Here is a 23,881-nt window from a genome sequence, read left to right as displayed (position 1 = left end):
TTGTTCTCCACCACCTTCCTGCTCTCCTCTGACTTCTTCCTCCTCCTTGTTGTCCTCCTCTGTGCCCTCATCTGCTTCCTCATTCCTGTCCTCTGCTGCCACCAACTGAGGCTTCTTCCATCCTCCTCCTGTGCACTTGAACTTGGCCATCCTGGCCTTGTGTGCATCCTCCCTCCTCCTCATTTCCACCCATTCTGCCCACTTGCAGTACAGCCCCCACTCATGGGCTGTCTGCTCTGCAGCCTCCACCATCTGCTCTGCTGCCCTTGCCATCCTCTCGAAGGCTGTTGCAGCCTTCTTATGTGCCTCTGCATACCTCTCTGCAGCCTGCAGCTGCCACTCCTGCTCCCACTCTGCCCACCAGGAGGAGACCCCCACTCCTGAGGTTTCCTTGCACAGTGTCTCTGGCTCCTCCTCGTCTTCTCTGCCTACCTCCTGCTCGTCATCCACCTCTTCCATCTCCATCACTCTCTCCTTCCCCTTCTCTTGCCTTCTTCTTCTTCTCCCCTCAGGAACTCCCTGTCCCTGCTCTCTTCCATGACAGTCCCACCACTGCATCCTCCCTCATCCAGCTACACACCTTTTTCTTCTTGTGGCAGGGCACACAGGCCCTGGTCTTGCCCTGTCCTGGTTTACACTGTCCCACTGTCAGACTCACTATGCAGCAAGTGCAGGGGGGCTGCCTGGTCATGGTGACCACCACAGAGGTCCCAGGGACCCTCTGGGCAGTGTTGACATCATACACCACACCACTTAATCTAAAGTGAAGATAAAGTAAAAAGTACAAGTCAGCTCCACCTGACTCGCAGTAGTCTGCTACTCACCTCTGTGTGGCCTTGTCCCACCAAGCCTGGGCCCTCCACCTCTGTCTTTCTGCCTCCTCCTCTGCCACCTTCTTCCTTTGAGCCTCCTCTTCCTCCTCCACTCTCTTCCTTTGCTCCGCCTCCAGTCTCTCCTCCTCTGTCTTCTGCCTCTTGGCCTCCTCACACTTGGCCTCACACTCTGCCTCATGCTCTTTCTCCCTCTACTTGGCCTCCTCTTGTTGGCATGCCTTCTCTGCAGACTTCTCTCACTCAGTGTCAGTGGAGTTGTTGGTCAGAATGACCAGCTCTTCATCCACAACTTGGGAATAGTCACAGACATGACCACAGGTTGGTTGGGGAGTTTTTCTCTGGCACTGGGAAGGCATGATGATGGGAGGAAAGGATGAAGGTTCAGTATCCTGACACATGTTGTTTAAGCAGTACTTCAAACTCCAACAAAGCTCCACTGCAGCTAAAGCCATTATCCTCAAGGCATCAAAATGGTTTCAAATGATCAACTCATGCTGATTCCATCCCATACATGTGGCCTTCAGGGGTTCAGGCCTGGGGGGCACTGTCATAACTGTGCATTCACTCTAGGTCCTTACTCACTCCACACCCTCTTCTGCTGGTCATTCACTCACTCTGCACCAACTCTGCCCAACTTCTGTTGGTTACAAACCATCTCCACTCCAACAGCTGTCAGACTTGTGTTGCTCTCCTACCAGACCAAACAGACTGTTCTCTGAGCAGTCATGTGACTACCTTCAGACTCCTCCCTGACAGCTCACAGTCAGGTACTCTGCAGCATGCACACCACATGGTCCAGCACCTGGACTGTTTCCTTTTCTGGATTTTCTATGTTACCTGTTCATATGTCCTCCATCTACCCTTCATTTGTCATCTAGGAAGTTTTACTTGAAAATTTCTGGGTCTCCATATGTCAGTTTTGATTTTGGTTACTGTACCTCCATAGTAGTATAAAAGCATGTATCATGCTCCACCATTCCTCAGTACAAATATCAACTTAGTTCCTACTCCCTCTGCCTCTGTCTTCTGTCTGTCAGAGTTACCTCTGTCTGTCCATCTGTACTCTCCCTCTGAAATATGAGGGCTGAGATTGTGCAAGGGGGTAGTGCATGAGCTAAACCCAATGCCCTCACTCCACTCCACCTTTATCTCAGCAGACTTCATTCCTGCCAACACTCCACCAGTCAGAGTTCAGTTCTTTCTGTAGGACATGCTTCCAAACCTCTTCCCAGACCTCATCCAGCATCAGAGTTGGTTGGAGTAGGCCTGGACTTGACAACTCCCATTAATCAAAATTGTTCAAACATTGGGACAGTTTTTTGAGCCACTGTATTGGCATACGTACATTTCCATTTCATCTGCTGGGTCATCAAAAATGGCAAGATCTGCCTGATCTATTGCCCCACAGCTGATATGATAGCTGACACCCTAATGAAAGCCTTACCATTGCCCAAGGTGAAGCACTTTACTGTCAAACTTGGCCAATGTCCAACTTGAGGGGGAGTGTTAGACTTGGCAAGTCATGTGTAGTCCACTCTGAACATGCCCATTCCATGCCATGAGAACAACCTTTCATTCTCATCTTTATACCCAGTCATTATTCCTGCTTATGCAATTGACCTTCATGCCCTTGTTTTTATTATGTTTCTAATGTCTTGCACCTATGTGTGTTCTTCTGTTACTTACAAAGGCTGTAGCACATCTCATAGCAAGACTGCCTTTGTCATGTATCTCTGGGTCCAACACCTGAATGTCTTGGTATTGTTGTACTTAGAAATATTTAGTCCAGCACTGTAGTTTTGTCACCTCAGGTATTGTCACTACTCACACATGACTGAGGTGAGCACAAGTACATTTTACCCTTGTGTTCCTGTACCTAACCCCATGTCTAGTGTATCTTCATATAGGTGAATATTAGACATTATCACTACTCATGTGCAACCAAGTTTATCTTCATATAGGCATATCTATAAGTTCATTACTCCAGACCAGCCTCATGTATTTACCCCTGTACATAACCCCTGTACATACTTCATAGTGCTCCAGTCAGAATATCAACTTAGTATCACCCACAACTCTGTACTACCCTCCAAGTCTACTCAATAGCTAAGGCCAAGCCTTAGTTATCCCCAGCTCCTGTCCTGGACCTCTCCCCAGCTTGCATAAGGGTACAGCACATAAGCTGAGACCAAGGAAGGTAGATCCAACCCTGGACCAGCTTCCCCTTGTGCATGCTCTGAGACCAGTCACTTTCCCATGCTACTGGACTTATTCCCATGCTCCTGGCCTTGACTCCAGTCAACCAGACCTAGCCCCTGTCACCTGGACTTGAAGCACAGTCACCTGAGGGCAAGCCTATACTTGACAAATGAGGCTATCACTGCACATGAAATAAATTGTTTTGTGAACTGCCAACTCATTTACACTTATCCTGAATCAATCTTCACTGAGAAGGGAATCATGGTCATCAAGCATGCTGACTCTGAGGGCATAGAAAGGTTGTCACTTGTCACTGTGGATGAGACTGCAAGAACATTTGACTGTCTGGACCTATTGAAGCTCAGTAGATGTGTCCTCAGCAAGGAGATCATAATTGGTGAAGACAAGGCAAGTATATTTCTGAACATCTCAACTTGGCTGTTGTTTGACATTCAATTTCAGCTCATAAAATTCTCTGGCATGGCTGCCAGTGAGGCTGTACCATCATTTTACATAGTTCTACACACCAAATGGTAGACAAGGCCAAAGGCTTGCTACATGACATTCTATCAGTGCTTTTCCAGACTGCAAAAGAAACCTGTGTCTTCCTTGGGGGTGGATGCTCTGAGATGCTGATAAGCTATGCCATCAATGAAGCCTCCCAGATATTTTCTTGCTTGTAAGGCCCAGACAAAGTTCACCCATCTTCCAGCTGTCAGTGGATGATGAATGATTGAGAAACCCAACACAGCTACCAATTTCTACCTCAATTCACAGCACACTGGATCATTGCCAGGTCCCTGTACACAGGTGTATACAATAGCTCTCATCTGATGCCCACAGCAAATGATGGATCATTAGGACAAGCCCCATGGATGACATGCAACATGTCAATTAACAAAAATATTATATTTCTTTCTTGGTAATGGTTCATTTTTGGACTCATGTACATTTATCTTGGGGAAGGGGAACTTGACATGATTGATCAGCATACTACCTCACTAATGCTGATTTGAACAGTGAGCATGATGTTTGGAGACAATGCAAGGCTCACTGTGATCACTGCTCACATTAACTGGAAAAATGCATGGTAAACCAAAGCCAAAGCATAGTAAATCATTCTATAACAATTTCATGACATGGTGAAGGCTAGGACCAATAATATCAACAATATGGTGAGGAATGTGTACAACTTGGAAAGCTAATTCCAACTGTTCCTCCCTTAGTATGGATTTGTTTTTTGTAAAAATTTAAGGATTTCAAACAATCAGCATACTGGAAATAATATGAATATCTTCAAAAGGTTACAAATATAAGAAATCAAGGAACTTACACTCTGAGTGTACTATTGGAAAGACCAAATTGTCAATCACTTCCTACTCCCCCTCTTTGCTGCACATGATAAATGTTAGGGCATTGATGAGTGTGAACAAAATAGTGTCATACACATTTGGTTCTCCTTTGCAATATGAACAAGGATGGGGCATAAATTTTCAATGTTTTTGTCATGCTCCACAAAGGCTGCTTCTATGAGATGGTGAACATTAGCTTTGACATCTGATGTTTGATATTCATTGACAGCCAATGCCAAGTCCTGCTGCAAAGTCCTCCCTGTCCTTGCCTGTAACAAGAAGTATAAATATTCAAACACAAGTAAGGCACCTGAAACAATGAGATACATTTGGGACACTGCCATACAAAGATCTCATTTACCAATGCCATGCTCTACAACATGTTTCATTAAAGATTGTGATTGTGGTGTAGTGGCCAAAGAAGGCATTGCAGGGATTATATCACAAGGATCAATGGAAGGCTATGACATTGCACATCAGCTATTCCATATATGCTGGAGGAAGGAAGAAGGAACTGCAACATACAACCTATGCAATAAGAATGAAAACAAATGTGAGGTGAGGTGAGGTGGTCACAAACCAACTGTCAATCTAATTAGTTTTTACTGCATGACAAATCCAAATGGAAATGATTACATCCTACATGAAACCTATCTGTGGTGGTCAAAATGCAGAGTGGTGGTGATTACTGACATTCTGGTAGATTTAGGTCAGGACAAAAGCATCAAAATGATATCCATAAAAGGGGAATTTACATCCTGAAAGATCAGGCTAAACAAGAGACCAGAACTGGTTGCATTAATTAACCTCACCATCTATGCAATATTCAGAAACTAGTAACTGAATACTGAGAGAAACTGAAACCTACTTCCTATGATTGCAACAGGGTGACATGGGAAAAAGTGAATCTGCACCACTGCAATTTGTCATGGTTACACTCACTGACTGTGAACCAAACAAACTTAATCAGTGTGGGTCCACCATCAACATCCACAGTGCCCCTCACTTCCTATGAACACAAGTCCAACAGAGCAGTAGGTAAGATGGTCAGCATGGATCCACCATTACTGGTCATCAGTCTACATACAAGCTATCAACCCAGATGAAACAGAGTGGCAGTGAAGATGGTCAACATGCATCCACCACTACCTGCCATGACTCCACTCACATCCTATGAACCCAAGTGCAACAAAGTGACAGTGAACATGATCAGCAGGCATCCACCACCACTTGCCACTGACTCCACTCACATCCTATGAACCCAAGTCCAACAGAGTGGCAGTGAAGATGGTCAGCATGCATCCACCATCACCTGCCATGACTCCACTCACTTTCTAGGCATCCAAATCCAACAGAGTGGCAGTGAAAATGGTCAGCATGCATCCACAACCACCTGCCATCACTCCACTCACTTGCTATGAACTCAAGTGCAACAGCATGGCAGGGAAGATGGTCAGCATGCATCTACAACCACCTGCCATGAGTCCACTCACAAACTATGAACCCAAGTCCAACAGAGTAGCAGTGAAGATGGTCATCATGCATCCACCACTGCCTGCCATGACTCCACTCACTAACTATGAACCCAAGTCCAACAGAGTGGCAGTCAAGATGGTCAGCACACATCCACAACCACCAGCCATGACTGTACTCACAGGCTATAAATGCAAGTCCCACAGAGTGGCAGTAAAGATGGTCAGCATGCATGCACCTCCACCTGCCATGACTCCATTCACTTTCTAGTAATCCAAACCCAACAGAGTGGCAGTGAATATGGTTAGCATGCATTCACCACCACCTCCCATGACTCCACTCACAGGCTATGAATCCAAGTCCAATAGAGTGGCAGTGAAGGTGGTCAGCATGCATCCACCACCACCTGCCATGCCTCCACTCACAGGCTATGAACCCAAGTTCAGTAGAGTGGCAGTGAAGATGGTCAGCACACATCTACAACCACCTGCCATGAGTCCACTCACTAACTATGAACCCAAGTCCAACAGAGTGGCAATCAAGACAGTCAGCATGGATCCACCACCTGCCATGAGTCCACTTACATCCTATGAGCTCAAGTTCAGTAGAGTGGCAGTGAAGATGGTCAGCACACATCTAAAACCACCTGCCATGAGTCCACTCACATACTATGAACCCAAGTCCAGCAGAGTGGCAGTCAAGATGGTCAGCATGCATCCACCACCACCTGCCATGACTCTACGCACTCCCTATGAATCCAAGTCCAACAGAGTGGCAGTCAAGATAGTCAACATGCATCCTCCACCACCTGCTATCACTCCACTCACAAACTATGAACTCAAGTCCAACAGAGTGACAGTCAAGATGGTCAGCATGCATCCACCACCTGCCATGTCTCCACTCACAATCTATGAACCCAAGTCCAACAGATTTGCAGTGAAGATGGTCAGCATGCATCCACCACCACATTCCATGGCTCCACTCACTGCCTATAAACCCAATTCCAACAGAGTGGCAGTGAAGATGGTCAACATGGATCCACCTCTACCTGCCATGACTCCACTCACTCCCTATAAACCCAATTCCAACAGAGTGGCAGTGAAGACAGTCAACATGGATCCACCACCACCTGCCATGACTCCACTCACTCCCTTTAAACCCAAGTCCAACAGAGTGGCAGTGAAGATGGTCAACATGCATCCTCCACCACCTGCCATCACTCCACTCACAAACTATGAACTCAAGTCCAACAGAGTGGCAGTCAAGATGGTCAGCATGTATTCACCACCTGTCATGTCTCCACTCACAAACTATGAACCCAAATCCAACAGATTGGCAGTGAAGATGGTCAGCATGCATCCACCACCACATTCCATGGCTCCACTCACACCCTATAAACCCAAGTCCAACAGAGTGGCAGTGAAGATGGTCAGCATGCATCCATCGCCACATGCAATGAATCCACTCACTCCCTATAAACCCAAATCCAACAGAGTGGCAGTGAAGACAGTCAACATGGATCCACCTCTACCTGCCATGACTCCACTCACTCCCTATAAACCCAATTCCAACAGAGTGGCAGTGAGGACAGTCAACATGGATCCACCACCACCTGCCATGACTCCACTCACTCCCTATAAACCCAAGTCCAACAGAGTGGCAGTGAAGATGGTCAACATGCATCCTCCACCACCTGCCATCACTCCACTCACAAACTATGAACTCAAGTCCAACAGAGTGGCAGTCAAGATGGTCAGCATGTATTCACCACCTGTCATGTCTCCACTCACAAACTATGAACCCAAGTCAAACAGAGTGGCAGTGAAGATGGTCAGCATGCATCCACCACCACATTCCATGGCTCCACTCACACCCTATAAACCCAAGTCCAACAGAGTGGCAGTGAAGATGGTCAGCATGCATCCATCACCACATGCAATGAATCCACTCACTCCCTATAAACCCAAATCCAACAGAGTGGCAGTGAAGATGGTCAACATGGATCCACCTCTACCTGCCATGACTCCACTCACTCCCTATAAACCCAATTCCAACAGAGTGGCAGTGAAGACAGTCAACATGGATCCACCACCACCTGCCATGACTCCACTCACTTCCTATAAACCCAAGTCCAACAGAGTGGCAGTGAAGATGGTCAGCATGCATTCACCACCACCTGCCATGACTCCACTCACTCCCTATGATCCCAAGTCCAACAGAGTGGCAGTCAAGATGATCAGCATGCATCCACCACCATCCACCATGACTCCACTCACTTGCTATGAACCCAAGTCCAACAGAGTGGCAATGATGATGGTCAGCATGCATCCACCATCACCTGCCATCAATCCACTCACATACTATCCAATTTAGGCCAGCAGCAGGGCAACAACAACATTGAGCATGAATTCAACCCAACAAGGTACTCCATTTCACACACTTTCTGATCATCAATTAGTATTACATTTATTCAAAACCCTTTTTTTCTTACAAAAGGAAACCATTTTGACAGTTCAAATGCCAGTCCTGCTGGATTCATCCACCCCATCTTCATGTTCACCTTTAATGTTCTGGCTGCTGTCAGTACTTTCTTGATGACAAGCTAGTAAGCTTTACCACTTACTGTAATATAGCAAATTCAATACACAGTCCCAGGTTGGTCTGCTGTGTTGATATCAGGAGCTCTTGCAGCCCTTCCTCAGTCAATGCATTTGTTGTGCATTTTAGTAGGGATGTGCAATCTCCACTTTCTTCATGCATCCCTGCACAGATTTCTCACTTGGTGAGCTGCCCTCAATGTAACATATCTACTTACCACCAAATGACAAGTAGTCCTGAGGTGCAAATTTGCACTTATTCAACCAACCCTTGAGCTTTGCAATATTGTTGTCCAGAATCTTTTTTTCCAGTGCTGCTACACTTGTTGCATCTACAGTCAACCCTTGGTCCTCAAGCTGTTCAATTGCTTCTAGCTCCAAGGCATCTGCCTTTGTTACCAGAACAACCACAGGAACTGTTGAAACAGAAAAATTATATAGCAAAACATGAGTCATGTACAAATGATATACACACCATGCCCTGTATCACACTCCTCAAAGAACTTTGTTTCAGCTGCTGTAACCATCCTGTGGATGTCAGTCAATGGAATACAAAACCTAAATCAATCACCAGGGTCATGTCAGTATGCAAGTTACATTGCTTTTATGGCCTTACCAAATGGCATGTATTCTCTTGTTTAATTTCGGGGTCCTTGCATGATCCATCACAAACTTCTTCATCATGGCAAACTGCTCTTCACTTCCAGCCTCAAACCCACATGAATCATGGAATACAAATCGTGGATTACTCCGAAAGACCAACTCGTCCTCGATGTCATGGTAGCCACGCTGGATACAATCAACAGTGAGTGCATGATTGTCCACACAAGCCTCACCTCCAATGAACCCTGCACCACAGTAGGTTCTACCTGAATACAACCCAGCTTACTGTTTAATCAGATGTATCATGCGTGTTGCGTACCTTCTGTCCTTCTCCATTGAATATTTCTGGTTGATCTGTTGCATTACAGACCCTCTGCAGGATTGTTGTTTTACCTGCATTTGCTCTGCCCATGACAAGAATGCGAAAGCGATGAATGCGATCGATATGCTCCTTAGCTTTTGCAGGGTCCAGGCGATTGAGAGGCTGGACAGGGGGGGACTCTAGTTATTGTCGTTTACACTTGTCCCACTTGTTCACAAGTAAAATACGCACTCGAAGATTCTTCCCCCGTGCTCGCAGGAACAGGAATATCCACATCACCTTCAGAGGGAACGATACAGCTCGGTAGAGAACCTGGTCACGCAACCTCAGCAGATATATCTCACAGTGCATAGGCGTGTGTGCAACCACCTTGAGTATCCTCTGAAGTGGGACTGTTCGTGATGCCGTAGACAGACTGAGAACGTGGGCGAATATCTTCATTGCCTGCAGGAGTATCTAGACAGTAATTTCCGTCAATACAAGAATGTGAACGTATCACGGCTGGGTGGCGTACCAGGTTGATTAACTTCAGCGCGATCCTCTCGTCGATCGCCAAGCTGGGAAGAGGATAACTCTGGTTACTGATGTTAGACTTTTCTCATTATCACCAGCACCACACTCGCCCGTGAGTATTTCTCCGGCATGTCCAGTGAGAGAACGTGAACTCGTAGCTTGACCATCAGTCAGCACAGGAGTAGGAGCGCTTGTACTATTTGGCAAACAATCTGGGCAAACAGCTTCAGCGGACATGTGAAAGGTCATGAAAGAGGATGTGCAGCCACCTTGAGGGGGGGCGGGAGCAGCAACATCCGAATCCGTGCTGCATGGACGACCGGTTTCAATTGGCGCAGGAATGTCGAGAACCGTATTACCTGCAGGAGAATGTCGACAGTAATAACTTCAGCCTACCCAAGAACGCGACCATCGTACAAAGCGTAGGACGTACTTGGTTGGGTATCCACGGTGGAAGCGGGAGCTCGTTCAACCATTGCGTGGTTGCTCCGTGCCCGAGAACGCGGTCGCCATAACGTTGGCCATAATCCGCTACAACACCCAGGAGCCATGAACAATGCAAAGACGAGGTTCTTGAGGTTTTCTGGAAAGTAGTAAGTGTATAGTTGTGGGAGGATGGAAATAGTCGAGTGGTAAGGGCGTGGAGCTGCGGACTCGTGTTGATCGATAAGAAGAGCGCCCGTGGAATGCACACTGCTAATCCGTAAGAGCCATGCGTCACGCTGAGACCGTTGCAACCATAGAGCACGGTACTTATGCAGAGCGACTCTTTCGGAATCCACTCTTCAAGCAAACGACAAGGGTTACTGCGATAATCTGTGGTCTCCCTGGTGCGTTTTAGTAGCCTTGAGACACTTATTTCTTCAACAGGTGAAACAGTCCAGAGACCAGACTTGCTACATGTCCTTGACTACAGTAGCAGAACGGTTTTCACGAACAAGTGTCCTTTCGTGTTGAACCGTTTCGCGGTCCAAAAGACGCCATGCTCGTCCAAACGCTTGTCCTCCGATCGGTCGAGACCATTTTGACAAGGCAGCCTCCCTAGCGACGCGGTGGCCCTGAACACTCCCATCGAGATATGGATCGGTTACCTCTCCAGTGAGTAGTACTTGTTGGACCACGCTGGACGACTACATGGACACAAAGATATCCTACAGCATCCGATCCCATTACCCTCCATCCGCTGGATTTATGGCTTCCTCCTCGAGAACTAGTACGCTCTTATGCGCTAGGAAGTATTGGGCACAAAATCGAGAGGCTCGGTCTCGCCCGCCTGCCGGTAGTCCCGGGTTGTTATCGATCGCATCTCGGATGAGAAGCATTTCACTTTGCAAAGAGTAGACGCCAGGTCTACTCACCTCCGCTCTTCGTGGTGTCAGCCAGCCATCCTCGGATTATTTTCACGGGGCCTGTTAGGAAGCCACGCGACGTATGAATTTCTGGTTTGACTGTTGTGTCGCAAACGAAGCAATGGTGCCCATAGTCGTCGCCCGCGCCCGCTTCCCTCTCAACGATAGGCATCCTCCCATCTTTTTTTACGCTCTTCTGATATAACAATAGGTCGTGCTTAAAAGTAGATGGTCGGATTTTTTTGCGGCTAGATCACTCCAGACCCTCGATCAGTCCACCGATCCGCGCCTCTGAAGGTGTGGGTACCCATACCCAATCTCCGTTGTCCTCGGGCTATCGTCGGTGATTCGAGATACCGCACGTCCAATGGAGAGGTGTACAAGATGATTCTACATGCAGGATACACACCCACATCATGGCCACCTGATTGCGTGTTCAACTCACGCCTAATGTCCAACGCTGAGGGCCTCCAAATACCAAGGCCGGGGGGTCCCAAGCTCCACGGGGAAGTCATTTGGCTCCGGCTTACATCTCTTCAATACTGTCATCCTTTCCACCCTCGCCCATTGACCACACCCACCAGATACGATTAAACATCGGCGTTAAAGACGCCAGACATGTAGGCCATCTTAGTCTAATAGTGGCTAGCAAGCAGACGAATGTCATTCCAGACTATACAGTACAACACACGACCTAGATACAGCATATGTATGTGACAAGAAGCGAAGGTCAATCTAAATGGTATCTCACAACCTATCCTAACAACTTGCTCTGCCTTTCCAAAAACATTACTTTGGGCCTGTCTTCCTCATACGTCAACTCTTTGCTTATCATGACAATTTCCAGATCCATTGGCCCTTCTCGCAGAATACCTCCACCCGAGTCTGAAAGTACATGTTCGTACCACATGTGGAGGTTGTACGACCTTCTCAGTGTCTGCACCATCATGACCTCGACCGAACACCATGCGCGCGTGTGGTAAGCGTCGTCCACGAGGCTGATCAAGGCGTTGCATTGCGCGATGATCATGGGAAGAGCGGCAACGCCGGGTGCAGGATTGTCTTGGTCAACGCATGCATGATCCTATGTACAAAGATGTCACGTCAGCTGCTTACTGAAACCAGATTTGACTCACGACCCATATTCCCAGTCGCTCTTTGTCCACGGACGGATGAAGCAATAGGAAGTTCTCGATGGCATTCACCATTCGGTTGTACTGCATGTTGCTACTGTCATCCGGTGTATCCCGTGCTGTCCCGGGGCCTTTATTGATCCAGCGGTATGAGAAAAAGATGACAACGTCGGCCGTGTCCCTGGGCTGACCGTCATTCTGAATGTTCGATCTGTACAACTGCACCAAAGGGTCGCCCGTTCCTGGTAACTTGTCACTTGATCGCGGTATCTTTCCGAATCCCAGGAAGTCTGAAAAGCGCACAAACTTGAGCGCATCGAACAGACGAGCCTTCTCCGTGTCCGTAGCGAGTGCATCAGCATACACACGTCGCAGGTCTTGTAGAGCGTTCTTGTTGCTACTACTACTGAGCAGTACCGGGCGCAGTTTTTCCTGGAAGAGTACTCGGTAGCCTTTCCGAAGCTTTGCCTCATCCTGTCGACGAGCAACTTCCTTCTTCACATCACCGTCCAATTGCCGACGGAGCCCTTCAAGTACGAGCGTTTCCATAGCCGAGTCACCATTGAACACCGCATAGTCCAGCGCCTTGTAGCCTTGTTCGTCAATAGCATCCATATCTGCACCGACATCCACTAATTCGGTCAAATATGAGCGATGCTCCTCTGACGGTTCTTTACATAAAGCAATCGCAGGCGTGCATCCACTCGGTGGGTTGAACTGCTTCAACGCCTCTTGGCGCTGTCCATCTCGTAATAAAGCAAGGCCATAGAAAAGTCGGCTCATTGCGATGACCGTTGGGTCCGCTGAGTTTCTCGTAAGTTCGATGCCCTCCGATGCTGCCTTGATAGCTTGCTTTCCTTCACCGCGGGCGGTATAGCAGAGTGACAGGCGGCTGAGGCCAACCATCTCCCAGGTTGTAAAAGTGTTAAACAAGCGACGCTGGTTTGGGTCCGACGACCGAGGATGAAGGGCAGCTTTGAGACGTCGAACGCTCGTAACGCGTTCCGTGAGTTGTTCGATGGCCACATCCAACAGAGGACCACCACTCTGTCCAGCAAGCTGATAGTTAACCATGCCCAGATTCCCCACGGCACGACACTGAGCTCGCTCATTCCTTAGCCGCTTCGCGGTGTCATACTGGTCCTCAAACGCGCGCTTGGCGTCTTCAAGGCGGTTCATGTGACGATAGATGACACCAAGCTCGCCGCAGAACTCGACACGCTCGGAGCTCTCGGGTCCCATCTCCTTAAGAGCCTTCTCTAAAATGTCCCTCGCCTGCTCATATCTACCAAACCGCCGATTCGTATTTCCAAGTTGACCGGAGACCTGATGCTTGTATCGCGCCGGATTCGGGAAGCTGGGGACAGACTCGCACAAACTCAATGCTTTATTGAAGGCTCGAAGTGCGTGCTCCCATTCTGCACGCTCGGAGTGTTGCTGCCCTTGCTCCATCAGCGTTTCCCATGAACGCATGGTGTCGACCATGTTTGCAAGTGCTGCAGGCGTCACTCCAGCAGGATCGCGCAACTGCGTGGACGACTCCAGATCCACGGGGCCAAGAACGGGAGCGAATTCCACGAATCCGCGTTGAGAGTCGAAGACGAACAGAGTAGCGTGAAGGGTATCTGGCGCCACTTCCGTACTATGGAAATGACGGGAAGGAACGACGTAGCTCATGTCCCGCGTGTGAACTGAGGGACCATGAGTCTCCGTTATGCGCCCGAACGTTTTAGTATTCAGCACCGTAGATGAGATCTGGTGGGTCTTGTAATTGGTACTGGTATTCTTGTTGTCCGACCACTCCACTTTGTACATAGCGTGGGTAGCATCCGCCCTATTTATAGCTGGCACAAACGTGTACCGGTAATCCCTGCCCTCACCGGCAAGGATCCAGCTTCGCGCGTATGACTGGTGAGAGTGCACTGCAAAGTTGGGATTGCTGCGCTGGCCGTCCGAAAGCCAAACGTGGAACCGATAAAGTTCGTCGATTTTATTATCCTTCAGCAAGCTGCACAGGGATACAGCTAGGAAACCTTGAGAGCTTCGCGCGGCACTGAAACGAGGTCCTGTGGTCATGGGATGAGTGATTGCACCATGGACCAAGCGCCAGACCCATTCCAAGTCAGCTGCTGTGGCGTCCTGCGACCTCCGGCACTTCTCGCGGAGGAATGCAACGCCGATAGCGACCCTGGCAAGCTGTCGCGAGTCCTCGTGCGCAAGATCCATGGCGGCTGCATTGCACCACTCATTAGGCGCGAGGGCTCCCGCCGCATCGTCACTGTCCTGGTCCGATTTCGCCTTACCTCCACAGGACAAGATCCACCGGAAAATGGGTGCCGCCACATCGTCGGGTGTCTTGGTGGCCGCAACGACACCACGGAACACTCTGTGTAACGCTGAACGCGAAATACTACCCCCGCCACTCTTATCTCTATCAGTTTCGATTATGTGGTCAATCTTGTCGGTGGTTTCAACCGAGACAGCACTGATGTGAGCATCTGCATTGTCTGGAGAAGCATATGGGTAGTCATTGTAGTGAGCACAAGAGTCCAAATGTCTGCATTTCCTAGGAGTTGTACCTGGCTGAGTAGCTTCATTGAGAGCAGGAGCCTCTGGAAGAACTGCGTTGTTGCTCGGGGTCTGAGAAGGCGTCCGCGGTAAAGACCCCGTTTCGCTGGAATGCCCCGGGGCTTCCTCAGGAATCATGAATTAATGTGAAGATGTGGTTCTGGACAATAGGAAGTGTATGCTGTGGGGGGAGGTGCGAACAAACGCGTGTTGGTTGATTGAGCGCTCCCATCGATGATAAGACAAACAGCACTTATATCTTTCTGTCACGATGCTCTAATAGTCCCGTGACTGGTTTTCACTCACTTTGGGTCCGGAACGGAGACTAGCGATAGTGCTGCAACAAGCTGCACGCCACAATACAGTTCTCCCAAGAATTCTTCATCCACGATGAGCTTCTCGATGCTATATTCGACGATACTTAGTACTTACGCGAAGCGACTTTTTCCGAAAACGCAGGTCTGGAACGGAGACTAACGATGCTGCAAGCTGTACGCTAGTTCTCCCAAGAGTTCCTCATCCGCGATGAGCTTCTCCATGCTATATTCAACAATACGTATACTTACGCGAGGCGACTCTTTCCGCAAACGGCAGGCGTTGCTATTGTAATTTGTGGCCCCCTCCCACTGCATCTCACCAGCCATGAAGAAATTCGTGCTTGAAAAGTGGAGAGGCTACCGACGGGACTTACTACGTGTCCTAGACTGTAGCAGAGCAGTTTTCACGGGTGAGTTCAACAAGGGACAAAAAGGTTAAACGGGGCTAGTCCCTTGTTTGAACTTCGAAGTGGGATCCTACCGGCAGTAGTCACTGGTCCTGTGGGCCCACTGAACGGCACTTAATTTTATTAAAGGCTCCGACCAAATCTTTTCGAGTCGTTGCGCTCATAACCATATCGGAGCAAGGTTGTGGAACTGGCGAAACCGTAACGTCGGTCCATCAGTCGGTAATGTGAGTATGTACGCACTTCCAACACAATATACTTATATAAAGACATGTCCTCCTTTGCCCTCTCTCGATTCTAGCCCTTTCCAGAAGGCCTTGATCACAGCCATTTGCTCGGGTACAAACCTGGTGCAGGAGTAATGGCAGTCTAAGTGTCCCATGGAATGCGTGTGTGAGGAACAACGAAATCAGACAGACTAAGCGTATTGCCATGTACTGCGTACGGGTTCGAGGAACATAATGTCCTTCAAAGTATTCACTAAAGCGACACATGTGTGGTAAGTTTTTCGTTTTCGTTTTCTTTCCAACCGTGGATGTTCTACACATGTGAAACCATACGCGCATCATGCTAGATGTACTGTTTACTGCTCTTGCCTAGGCATGACCATAATTTGAACGTACGCCCGTCCGTATCCCTGAGCACGCGTGGGACCGAGGCTCTCCTGATGTCTTCACGGGGCTTAGGAGGACTGCGGGATCAGAGTGTGTCATTTTACAGTGCCTTGACGGTGACTGGCATTCCGGTCGTCAAATAGCATGACCCGATGATCGTATCTTCAGTTGGCATTCCTTTTAATAGCTTTGCATTCTCTCCCGACAGGTTCCAGTGACATTTCAGCTCACCTTTCCGTAATGAGTCTACACACTTCTCCCTGCGGAGCTGTCATCACAATGCAACTCGCCTTTTCAAGGATGAAGAGTCGTCGAGACGCCTTGTGACTGCCATCACGTCTTTCAAGCTGCGGTCTGTGGCTAGACATCAGCCTGGTATCAAAGGTCTCGAACGTCCCAGGGCTATTCCGGAGGAACCATACCAATTAAGATCATATTTCTTTTCGAAACGCCGGTGAACCCAACAGGCGTCCGTCGCGTTGGTTCGCATTGTACTTTCCCTCTACTACACTCCATCCGCAACATCAGGCTCCGATTTGGGAAGGGGGCTACCATGAGACGACAAGGCGGAAAGCCATTTCATGTCAGGTCACGAGAATCCTCCTGTAGGGCTTTCCTTCCTTACACAGTTTCTTCCCGCAGAGCCTTTGCCCACAAAACCAATACTTTGCGGCAAGTCCACGTCCTGCTTAGGGAATCAAAGAGGCTGTGTGCTTGTGATAGATTGGATGATGCAAAATGTACTTGCGTATCGATGCTGATAATGGTAGCCGCAAGTGCACATACTCCTTGGGACTTGTGGGCATCTTCCGCGAGCCTTGTTATATTATGCATCAGACACAAGAGCGACGAGTTCGTTTCCCCACCCCTTTGTTTGCAATACACGATGGGGATCCTCATCCCATTCAGAGCATCGACTCATTGCGCCGTTTGGGTCAAGGCAGCCTGTCGAAGTGAAGACCTTCACAACCCAAGGCGGTGGAAACGATGTCCTGCCCCGTTCTAGCACGGTTGGCCATTCCACTTTCGCACATTCCGCGCAAAACTGAGGCTTTCCCCGTTTTGTCATAACATAGCCCCCAGGCCGTCAATAGGTTACCACCTCGAAACGCATTCGGTCCTCGTGAACAACGCCGTCGCACTGTCACGTCTGTTGATGTGTTGAAATGACCATGTAAGTCTTAATAATTTTTGTCCTAGGGATACAACCTTTCGAACCTGTGAAAAGAGGCGTTAAACGCCAAGGTTTCTGGAGATATACGTTGCCAAAGATGTGTTCTGCATCCTGTGGGCTTCATGTAACCACGTGTTAGGAGTGGCGGTGCTACTTGCACTACGTCAGTACCGCGAGTACGGTCCTTGCAACGACGGTAAAATATAAGCACACAGGAGATGTTCCAATCAGCTACACTGCCAACGTCAAGTAATTTGTTTATGCAACTGACTTATAACTCGGATTTCGTATTGAGAAAATACTCCCGACTCGCGGAGCGCTCCGTAGTGGTGGAGAAAACCGCGAATTTGGTGATCCCTGCCTCTGCAACAAGACGTAAGCACGGTGCTGCTACTTCTGCACTACCAAGCACGGACCTACGTCTCTTCTTTTCTTTCGAGATAAGTCGGGAAACCGGTCCCAATGGTGAGTACGAAGTCTACTGGAGTATTCCTGACCTCGATTAAGGTAGGCTTCAGTGGCCATTGGATCTGGACCTGAAGCTGAAGGTGAGAAAGAAGTTAGAGTTTGATCTCATAAAACTACCTCAGCTGCGGAGGGAGTGGCCCAACAGGTGGCGCAGTGTTCACCATACCGTTACCAATGGGATAAGGTTGGCCTTTCACCATTTCTCGCCTGAAGTAGTTTCAAACTTCCTTGCAACTATATCCTGGTATGTGCTATCAGATGAATAGTGCCGCAACGGGTATTCATTACAATCATGTCAATGACGCGAGGGCTGTCATGGTGAATTTGATCCTGCACAAGCTTTACGCCAACCTAGGTATGGTTTTAGCCGTACCAGCCGCCGCACGTTCCTGAGAAAGTGGTCACTATGTGGGGCGGTGACAATTGGCATGCGATCCAAGGGGACTATAAAATCCCCGTTACACTCCTTTGCAGGGGGGAACTACCAGATTACTGCCCGTCATGACTTCGTACATGCTGACTACGGCCCAAATTTCAGCTGTGATCATCGGGCTCGGCTTCGTGTTGATCACTCATGTGGTGTCCCAGAAAGAATCCACCCACCCTCCGAAAGTTCCAAGTCTTTTGCCATGGATTGGTTCTGCTATCCGTTATGTCTTCGCACCGACCAGATTTTTGGCCCTTTGCTGGTAGGTGACTGTCATCATCTAGAAGTATACTTTGTAACGGGCTTCCAGTACGCAGTTTGGCCCCGTGTTCAAGGTTCTGGTCGGAGGGCGTAATATTATAGTCGTTGGGACAGCAGAGTCAATCCGCAGTGCCCTCTTTACCGATCATCGGGTCCTTACAGCCTACGTTGAGCACTACAACCATTTCCACGTAGTTTGCAGTGACACTTCGCTCTACCCCTTGATTCATGACACAATCACCTACAAGCTATTCCCCGTCTTCGACCGACGACTATCTAAACGAGCTGTGGACGACCTCACTGGACACTGCGCGGAAACCATTTTTAGCCGGTTAAAGGCCTTCTCCGAGCACGAGCAGGTGTCGCTGAGGCGGTCTCTCAACGAACCGCTGTATGTCGCCGTAACTGCGATTTTCCTGGGTAGCAAATTCTCTCCAGACACCTATGACGACTGGGTTACCTTCTTGGACAGCGTCCCTAAACGACTTTGTAGGCTTCCGTTCTGGTCTGTGCCGTCCAGCCGCGCGCGAGGGCGCCTGCTTCAGCACGTCATCACGTGTCTTCAGAGTGCAAACCCTGATAACGATGATGATAAGCTAGCGGGCGACTTCTCTAAAGTTCTTCGCGAAAACAATATTTCCCCCGAAGTGGCATCCTTCGTGGTTCTTACAGTGATGCTATTCCTTCATACAAATATGCTTGACGTCGTGTTCTGGCTTTTTTCGTGGTTGATGGCTGATCCTCTTGCCTTCTCTTCTCTGCGCGACGAGATCGACAGGGCCGTCCGAGAAGAGTTTGGGAACATCCAAACGTTTATCGCGGAAGCCAGCCCACAAAGATTAGATTCTCCAGCTTTCGCACTCCTCAACTCCGCAATTCTGGAAACTACAAGGCTTACTACGCTACAGACTGGACTACGTCTCGCGGAATGTGACCTTGAGCTGAAAGATGAAGAGGGCACAATCCCGGTTAGAAAGGGCGAATATGTTTTGCTTTTCCCACGCCCTGCTCAACGGAATGAAGCTTCGTACCCCGATGGCCACAGATTCGTTATTGATCGGTTTGTCCAAGACCAGTATCAGGGTGAGCTAACAGCTGCGGCGGGAAAACCCTATTTTGCCTTCGGAGCAGGGAGACATCTCGTGAGTGCTCCGAGCCATGCATGTCAGGCTGCTAGAGTTAAACGCATTGCATAGTGCAAGGGCAGGTACCTTGCCATGTTCGGAATGAAGGTACTAACTATCCTGTACCTTTCTCTCTTCGACGTTACGCCGGCCCCTCTGGAGCGTCGTTCGTCGAAGTGGGAGCCTCCACAATCCAGTGCGCATAGCATCGGCACTATACGCCCAACTAAGGACGTCTTCGTGAAGTTGCGTCCCCGTGCCACCTTGTAGACGTAGACTGTCGTGCGAGGGCACGGTCTGAACAACTGTGGGGGAACGCCTACGTAATTGGGACTGAACAGCTTTTTGACCGATTTCCGATTCGGATGTATACATCACTTATGCCATACCTCTTTTTCCAGTCTTTGATGGTGACCCAGCGCCAGGAACCTCTATATGTACGATAGCGTCGTGTACCTTTCCAGTTATAGCAGACAAGAATGATCGTGGGCCACGCTGTAGACAATAAGATTGATCGTTTCGAATTCAAGTGAGAGTTCCCCCCTCTGTGCACTGAGCGATCAGTCACAAACCTCGGCCCCTCGGACCGTTCGTAGGACTATCGAGTAATGCACCTTTTTTTGTAACACTCCAAGAAACGCCCACACCTACAGCAAGACTACCCACAAATTAGCTGTAGGCATAGCACATCAGGAAAGTTATATCTAGTCTGCTTTGTCTGATACAGTCTGCTGCAGACAATTCAGACAATCCAGACAATCCAGATGTCTGACACTAGATAACTGAATGGTGTGCCAAGAATTCAAATGAATTAAATTACGTAAAGTTTGTCAGACTAAATCAGATGGATCAGACAAGCAGCATCAGTAAAGTGAGCAACTTCTCACTTATAGTCGCTTGGGGTGACAGCAATCAACGGGGTTTACATAGAGCTTACGACAAATAGATCTCGAGCGCTGATCTTAGTTCTTCACAGTATCTGAGCGCCATTAATGAACGGTATACATTGATTTTCACTTCGTCGACTACAAGGTACAAGTCATCATGTATCGTATAATAAAATTCCTTGCTCGAGAAGGAATCGAGGTAGAAGTCGTCATAGAGTTCCAGCGACATCTCTGATGCGACATTCCGACTGACAGTTTCTCCGTATTTTGGTATGAGCTCGACTGCGTGGATAACGTCCAATAACGGAACAATTGTACCAACCCGGGACTTACTACCATTAGCACTGATGTTGAACATATGACGGACAGTGTACATTCCGATCTCGGGTTGGTCAGATGGTGTTGCCACAAAGGCAAAACACTGGACATAGAGCAGTGGATTAGAAAGGTCGGGGGGGAGGGCATTGTCCCTTGTAGAAAGTGCAAACACCGCGCGTACTTGGACAACAAGTGTGGCTGGGAGATAACGACCATCAACACCAGGAAATGCAGTTTTGAATCCACTTACTTGGTGTGCTAAAGGGGGATGTAACACGAGCCAGTACGGTGTCACATTTTCCATAGGGATGTTCGTTCAAAGGTGGCAAGGCTTGAACCTGTTGGCTTGGTAAGATCGTAAGTGGCCGGAGCCGCAACTGCATCTGGATCCAGAACTTCGACCATCCTCGGAGCAGTCGACTACGGAGCGTGGAGTTCCAACCAGCTATGTTATCGATGTAGGAAAGGAGTAGCGAAGGGAAGTCGGGAAGGCAGTATGTGGTGGATAAGTAAGATGCTGGCTTGTCGGCGAAGTCGGGCTTCCGAGTGACATGGAATGCAGTGGTGGCATCGTCCGAAACGAAACCTTGTAAGAAGTGATTGCGGGGGGTTGCAGACCCAGTAAACGAGTAGATTTCTTCTTGAATGACTGGGGGTGCGCGAGGCATGCTGTCATGCTCTGCAGATAATATGTTGCTGAGTGATGTATCATTGCGGTGGAGAAGAGTGTGGAGGTCAAACCGACGTATGGATTCCTCGCGGTCGAGGCGTAGCACGATCTGTTGTGTGAAGCCAGTCTTCCAGTTGGTATGCAGGAACGGATCCTTGCAATGAGTGATCAACAGGCGTTCGCTCACATCTGCTGTGTACTGGATGAGAGAGCCGATATTCTGTATGCTAGAGCCAAACGACTGAAATAATTCGAGTTTCGGTATCTGGAAATGGGGGATGCCACCAGTTTTTCCTCTCCATGCACCTGCATCTAGTATGGCCTGCTTGTACAGGTGAAACTCTTCTAAGCATGTTTCCATTTCTCGGATGGAGGAAGTCGTGAACGTTGGAGCCTGGGCATGGCAGATGAAATCGACTATCGCGCGAATGGCATGGACGAAATCTGGACCTGCCACGCCTGCTATAGTTGCAACGATCGTGTGCTGAATGTCCCGATGCTCACGTCCGGTCATTTGTTTCACACGCGATACCCCAGTGAAATGGCGAGTGCCAATGTACTTGTGGTGACAGCGATAGCGAGCATCTAGTTCATCATCTCCAAGTACCCACTTGCACCATTTGAGAACATGGTCAAAGAACCACTTGTGACAGGAATGAAGGATTTCGCCAACAAGGAAAATCGCAGGATTTGAAAACCGCCAGTCTCGCCAAAAAGGAAGTTGAACACCACTAAGGTGATGCTTCTTGGCCGCCACTTGGAACTCCTGGATCTTCCAAGGATCTATATGCTCACCTGTCGCTGAGCATATATCATGCAGTGTCTTCAAGGTGAGCTGGCCATCGCGAGATGTATGTTTGATCGCATCACCAAACTGGCTCTGTATAGCGGTGGTGACAGGCGAAGCGGACCTGGCAATACGAGTAATGCGTTAGATGACTTTGTACAGTAGTAGCGAGTGGTGGGATATACTTGGCAACACAGGCGATCATCAACTGCTCTGGCAGATCAGCAGTATATGCGGCAAGAGGCATGAAACAATATCGAGTATTATTGTGAGAATCGGCCATAAAAACGCCGTTGTGCGCAGCAACCTTCAGGTTCGCGCAAACCATGTCGATGCATCGGTGCCATACACGAGCCTCTAGGATGGAATGGAATTCGGGGTGTGCGAGAAATTCGGGGATTGGGGTATACGCTATACACGCCCATGCGTGTGCTGTTGCTTTCACACGGACTTCTGAGTTGATGTTGGCAATCGTGAGGAATAACGGGTGCATCTCACGATCTCCGCTCATTCTTGTGACCGGTGCCTTGTCCGATGCAAGGATGACAGGGACGATAGTGGCACCATCTGGAAGCTCATTCTGTGGCACTTTTAGGAAGGTAGCATGCTCGCATGGACAAATCCTCACCTGAATTCGATGTGCCTCGTCACCCGACATCCACTCGCCGTATTCGCGTTCAGTGCCCTCGTAAATGTAGTATGGATCGTACATCATATTTTCGGCGAAGGCCGGATTCCCGAATATGTCCTGCACGACTTCCAAGGCGTCACGCCAGTAGAGATAAATAGGCTCTTTCGTAGCGTAGCCCTCGGCACAGATTTCTGTGCATTGCCAAGTTGAACCTTTGGGGATCATGTCCAACCACGAAAGAAGCTGCTCGGCGGTTCGAAAGCTGGGCTGGAGATTCTTAACCTGTACAAGTGATGTAAGATTTATTGAATTGAAACCAGGCTGTTTCTTGCCAATTGGAGCTTCAAAAAGTCGTTGATCTGCGTTTGGGAGAGGTTGTGGTAGAGAAACTTCCCAAAATCCCATTCATCCTTGGAGGAAAAGGGGAAGTAAGGGTTGTCTTTTCATTTGGGCTCATACTCGTCTAGCTTCATACGCTCCAGAGTATTCAACTGACCCATATCGTAGATATAGCCAGACTTCGGGTGATATTGACCGACCCGCGGCGCATGAGATTTTGGTGGCACACGGAAGGCGGAAGGCGTGGGGAGTAAGTGCTGACCGCACCTGAGATCATCCTGCAGATGGAGGCAGACTGCCATAGTTGAGGAGAACACTTTCCCGCAAGCGGGACAATTTGTTAGACGCCTAGACAATTCATTAGCATTAGACTGAGACTCGAGGAAACAAAATGGGACACACTCATTGTTCGACAGGGACACATAGCTACCACCCCCACTTTCTCCTGGGCCAGTAGACTCAAGTTCTGTGCTCATTGTAGTTAGATGATTATCAGTTCTGTCGAGCGAAATTGC

General features: G+C 48.8%; 4 protein-coding genes across 4 annotated transcripts; 1 reads left to right on the top strand and 3 right to left on the bottom strand.

Moving 5' to 3' along the window:
• Window positions 1–8,117: 8,117 nt before the first annotated feature.
• F5J12DRAFT_943389 (uncharacterized protein) lies at window positions 8,118–9,517 on the bottom strand. The gene is made up of 8 exons (XM_051749712.1): window positions 9,377–9,517; window positions 9,071–9,285; window positions 8,930–9,012; window positions 8,673–8,870; window positions 8,481–8,619; window positions 8,349–8,427; window positions 8,215–8,300; window positions 8,118–8,136 (listed from the first exon to the last, which is right to left on the bottom strand). The coding sequence occupies exons 1-8, from the start codon at window positions 9,467–9,469 to the stop codon at window positions 8,130–8,132; spliced, it is 900 nt and encodes a 299-aa protein (XP_051599030.1). The 5' UTR covers window positions 9,470–9,517; the 3' UTR covers window positions 8,118–8,129.
• A 2,398-nt stretch (window positions 9,518–11,915) lies between these two features.
• On the bottom strand, window positions 11,916–15,194 carry F5J12DRAFT_155787 (uncharacterized protein). The gene is made up of 4 exons (XM_051738181.1): window positions 14,954–15,194; window positions 14,678–14,881; window positions 12,378–14,440; window positions 11,916–12,325 (listed from the first exon to the last, which is right to left on the bottom strand). The coding sequence occupies exons 1-4, from the start codon at window positions 15,078–15,080 to the stop codon at window positions 11,996–11,998; spliced, it is 2,724 nt and encodes a 907-aa protein (XP_051599029.1). The 5' UTR covers window positions 15,081–15,194; the 3' UTR covers window positions 11,916–11,995.
• Window positions 15,195–18,304: 3,110 nt separating this feature from the next.
• On the top strand, window positions 18,305–20,029 carry F5J12DRAFT_155776 (cytochrome P450). The gene is made up of 3 exons (XM_051738180.1): window positions 18,305–18,611; window positions 18,660–19,752; window positions 19,807–20,029. The coding sequence occupies exons 1-3, from the start codon at window positions 18,424–18,426 to the stop codon at window positions 20,002–20,004; spliced, it is 1,479 nt and encodes a 492-aa protein (XP_051599028.1). The 5' UTR covers window positions 18,305–18,423; the 3' UTR covers window positions 20,005–20,029.
• A 690-nt stretch (window positions 20,030–20,719) lies between these two features.
• Window positions 20,720–23,879, bottom strand: F5J12DRAFT_838226 (uncharacterized protein). The gene is made up of 4 exons (XM_051746028.1): window positions 23,769–23,879; window positions 23,025–23,714; window positions 22,582–22,976; window positions 20,720–22,520 (listed from the first exon to the last, which is right to left on the bottom strand). Exons 2-4 carry the CDS (start codon window positions 23,430–23,432, stop codon window positions 21,155–21,157), a joined length of 2,169 nt encoding a protein of 722 aa, XP_051599027.1. The 5' UTR covers window positions 23,433–23,714; window positions 23,769–23,879; the 3' UTR covers window positions 20,720–21,154.
• Between the last annotated feature and the right edge of the window lie 2 nt (window positions 23,880–23,881).

Source organism: Pisolithus orientalis (assembly GCF_024613125.1).
Source record: "Pisolithus orientalis strain OTSU chromosome Unknown F5J12scaffold_18, whole genome shotgun sequence".
In the NCBI taxonomy this organism is placed as follows: Eukaryota; Fungi; Basidiomycota; class Agaricomycetes; order Boletales; family Pisolithaceae; genus Pisolithus; species Pisolithus orientalis.
The sequence above is the reverse complement of the archived record's forward strand: the minus strand, read 5'-3'. Positions and strand labels throughout refer to the sequence as shown.

Coding starts and splice junctions, on each gene's coding strand:
- F5J12DRAFT_155776 (XM_051738180.1), top strand. CDS start 18,424: ATGACTTCGTACATGCTGACTACGGCCCAAATTTCAGCTGTGATCATC. Junction 18,612..18,659: donor AGATTTTTGGCCCTTTGCTG/GTAGGTGACTGT, acceptor ACGGGCTTCCAG/TACGCAGTTTGGCCCCGTGT. Junction 19,753..19,806: donor TCGGAGCAGGGAGACATCTC/GTGAGTGCTCCG, acceptor CGCATTGCATAG/TGCAAGGGCAGGTACCTTGC.
- F5J12DRAFT_838226 (XM_051746028.1), bottom strand. CDS start 23,432: ATGGGATTTTGGGAAGTTTCTCTACCACAACCTCTCCCAAACGCAGAT. Junction 22,977..23,024: donor ACGAGGCACATCGAATTCAG/GTGAGGATTTGT, acceptor AAAGTGCCACAG/AATGAGCTTCCAGATGGTGC. Junction 22,521..22,581: donor ATGATCGCCTGTGTTGCCAA/GTATATCCCACC, acceptor TCGTATTGCCAG/GTCCGCTTCGCCTGTCACCA.
- F5J12DRAFT_155787 (XM_051738181.1), bottom strand. CDS start 15,080: ATGATTCCTGAGGAAGCCCCGGGGCATTCCAGCGAAACGGGGTCTTTA. Junction 14,441..14,677: donor GTGGATCTTGTCCTGTGGAG/GTAAGGCGAAAT, acceptor CCATGACCACAG/GACCTCGTTTCAGTGCCGCG. Junction 12,326..12,377: donor AGCGACTGGGAATATGGGTC/GTGAGTCAAATC, acceptor CTTTGTACATAG/GATCATGCATGCGTTGACCA.
- F5J12DRAFT_943389 (XM_051749712.1), bottom strand. CDS start 9,469: ATGGGCAGAGCAAATGCAGGTAAAACAACAATCCTGCAGAGGGTCTGT. Junction 9,013..9,070: donor AAGAGAATACATGCCATTTG/GTAAGGCCATAA, acceptor TGATTGATTTAG/GTTTTGTATTCCATTGACTG. Junction 8,301..8,348: donor TGTCAAAATGGTTTCCTTTT/GTAAGAAAAAAA, acceptor ATTGATGATCAG/AAAGTGTGTGAAATGGAGTA.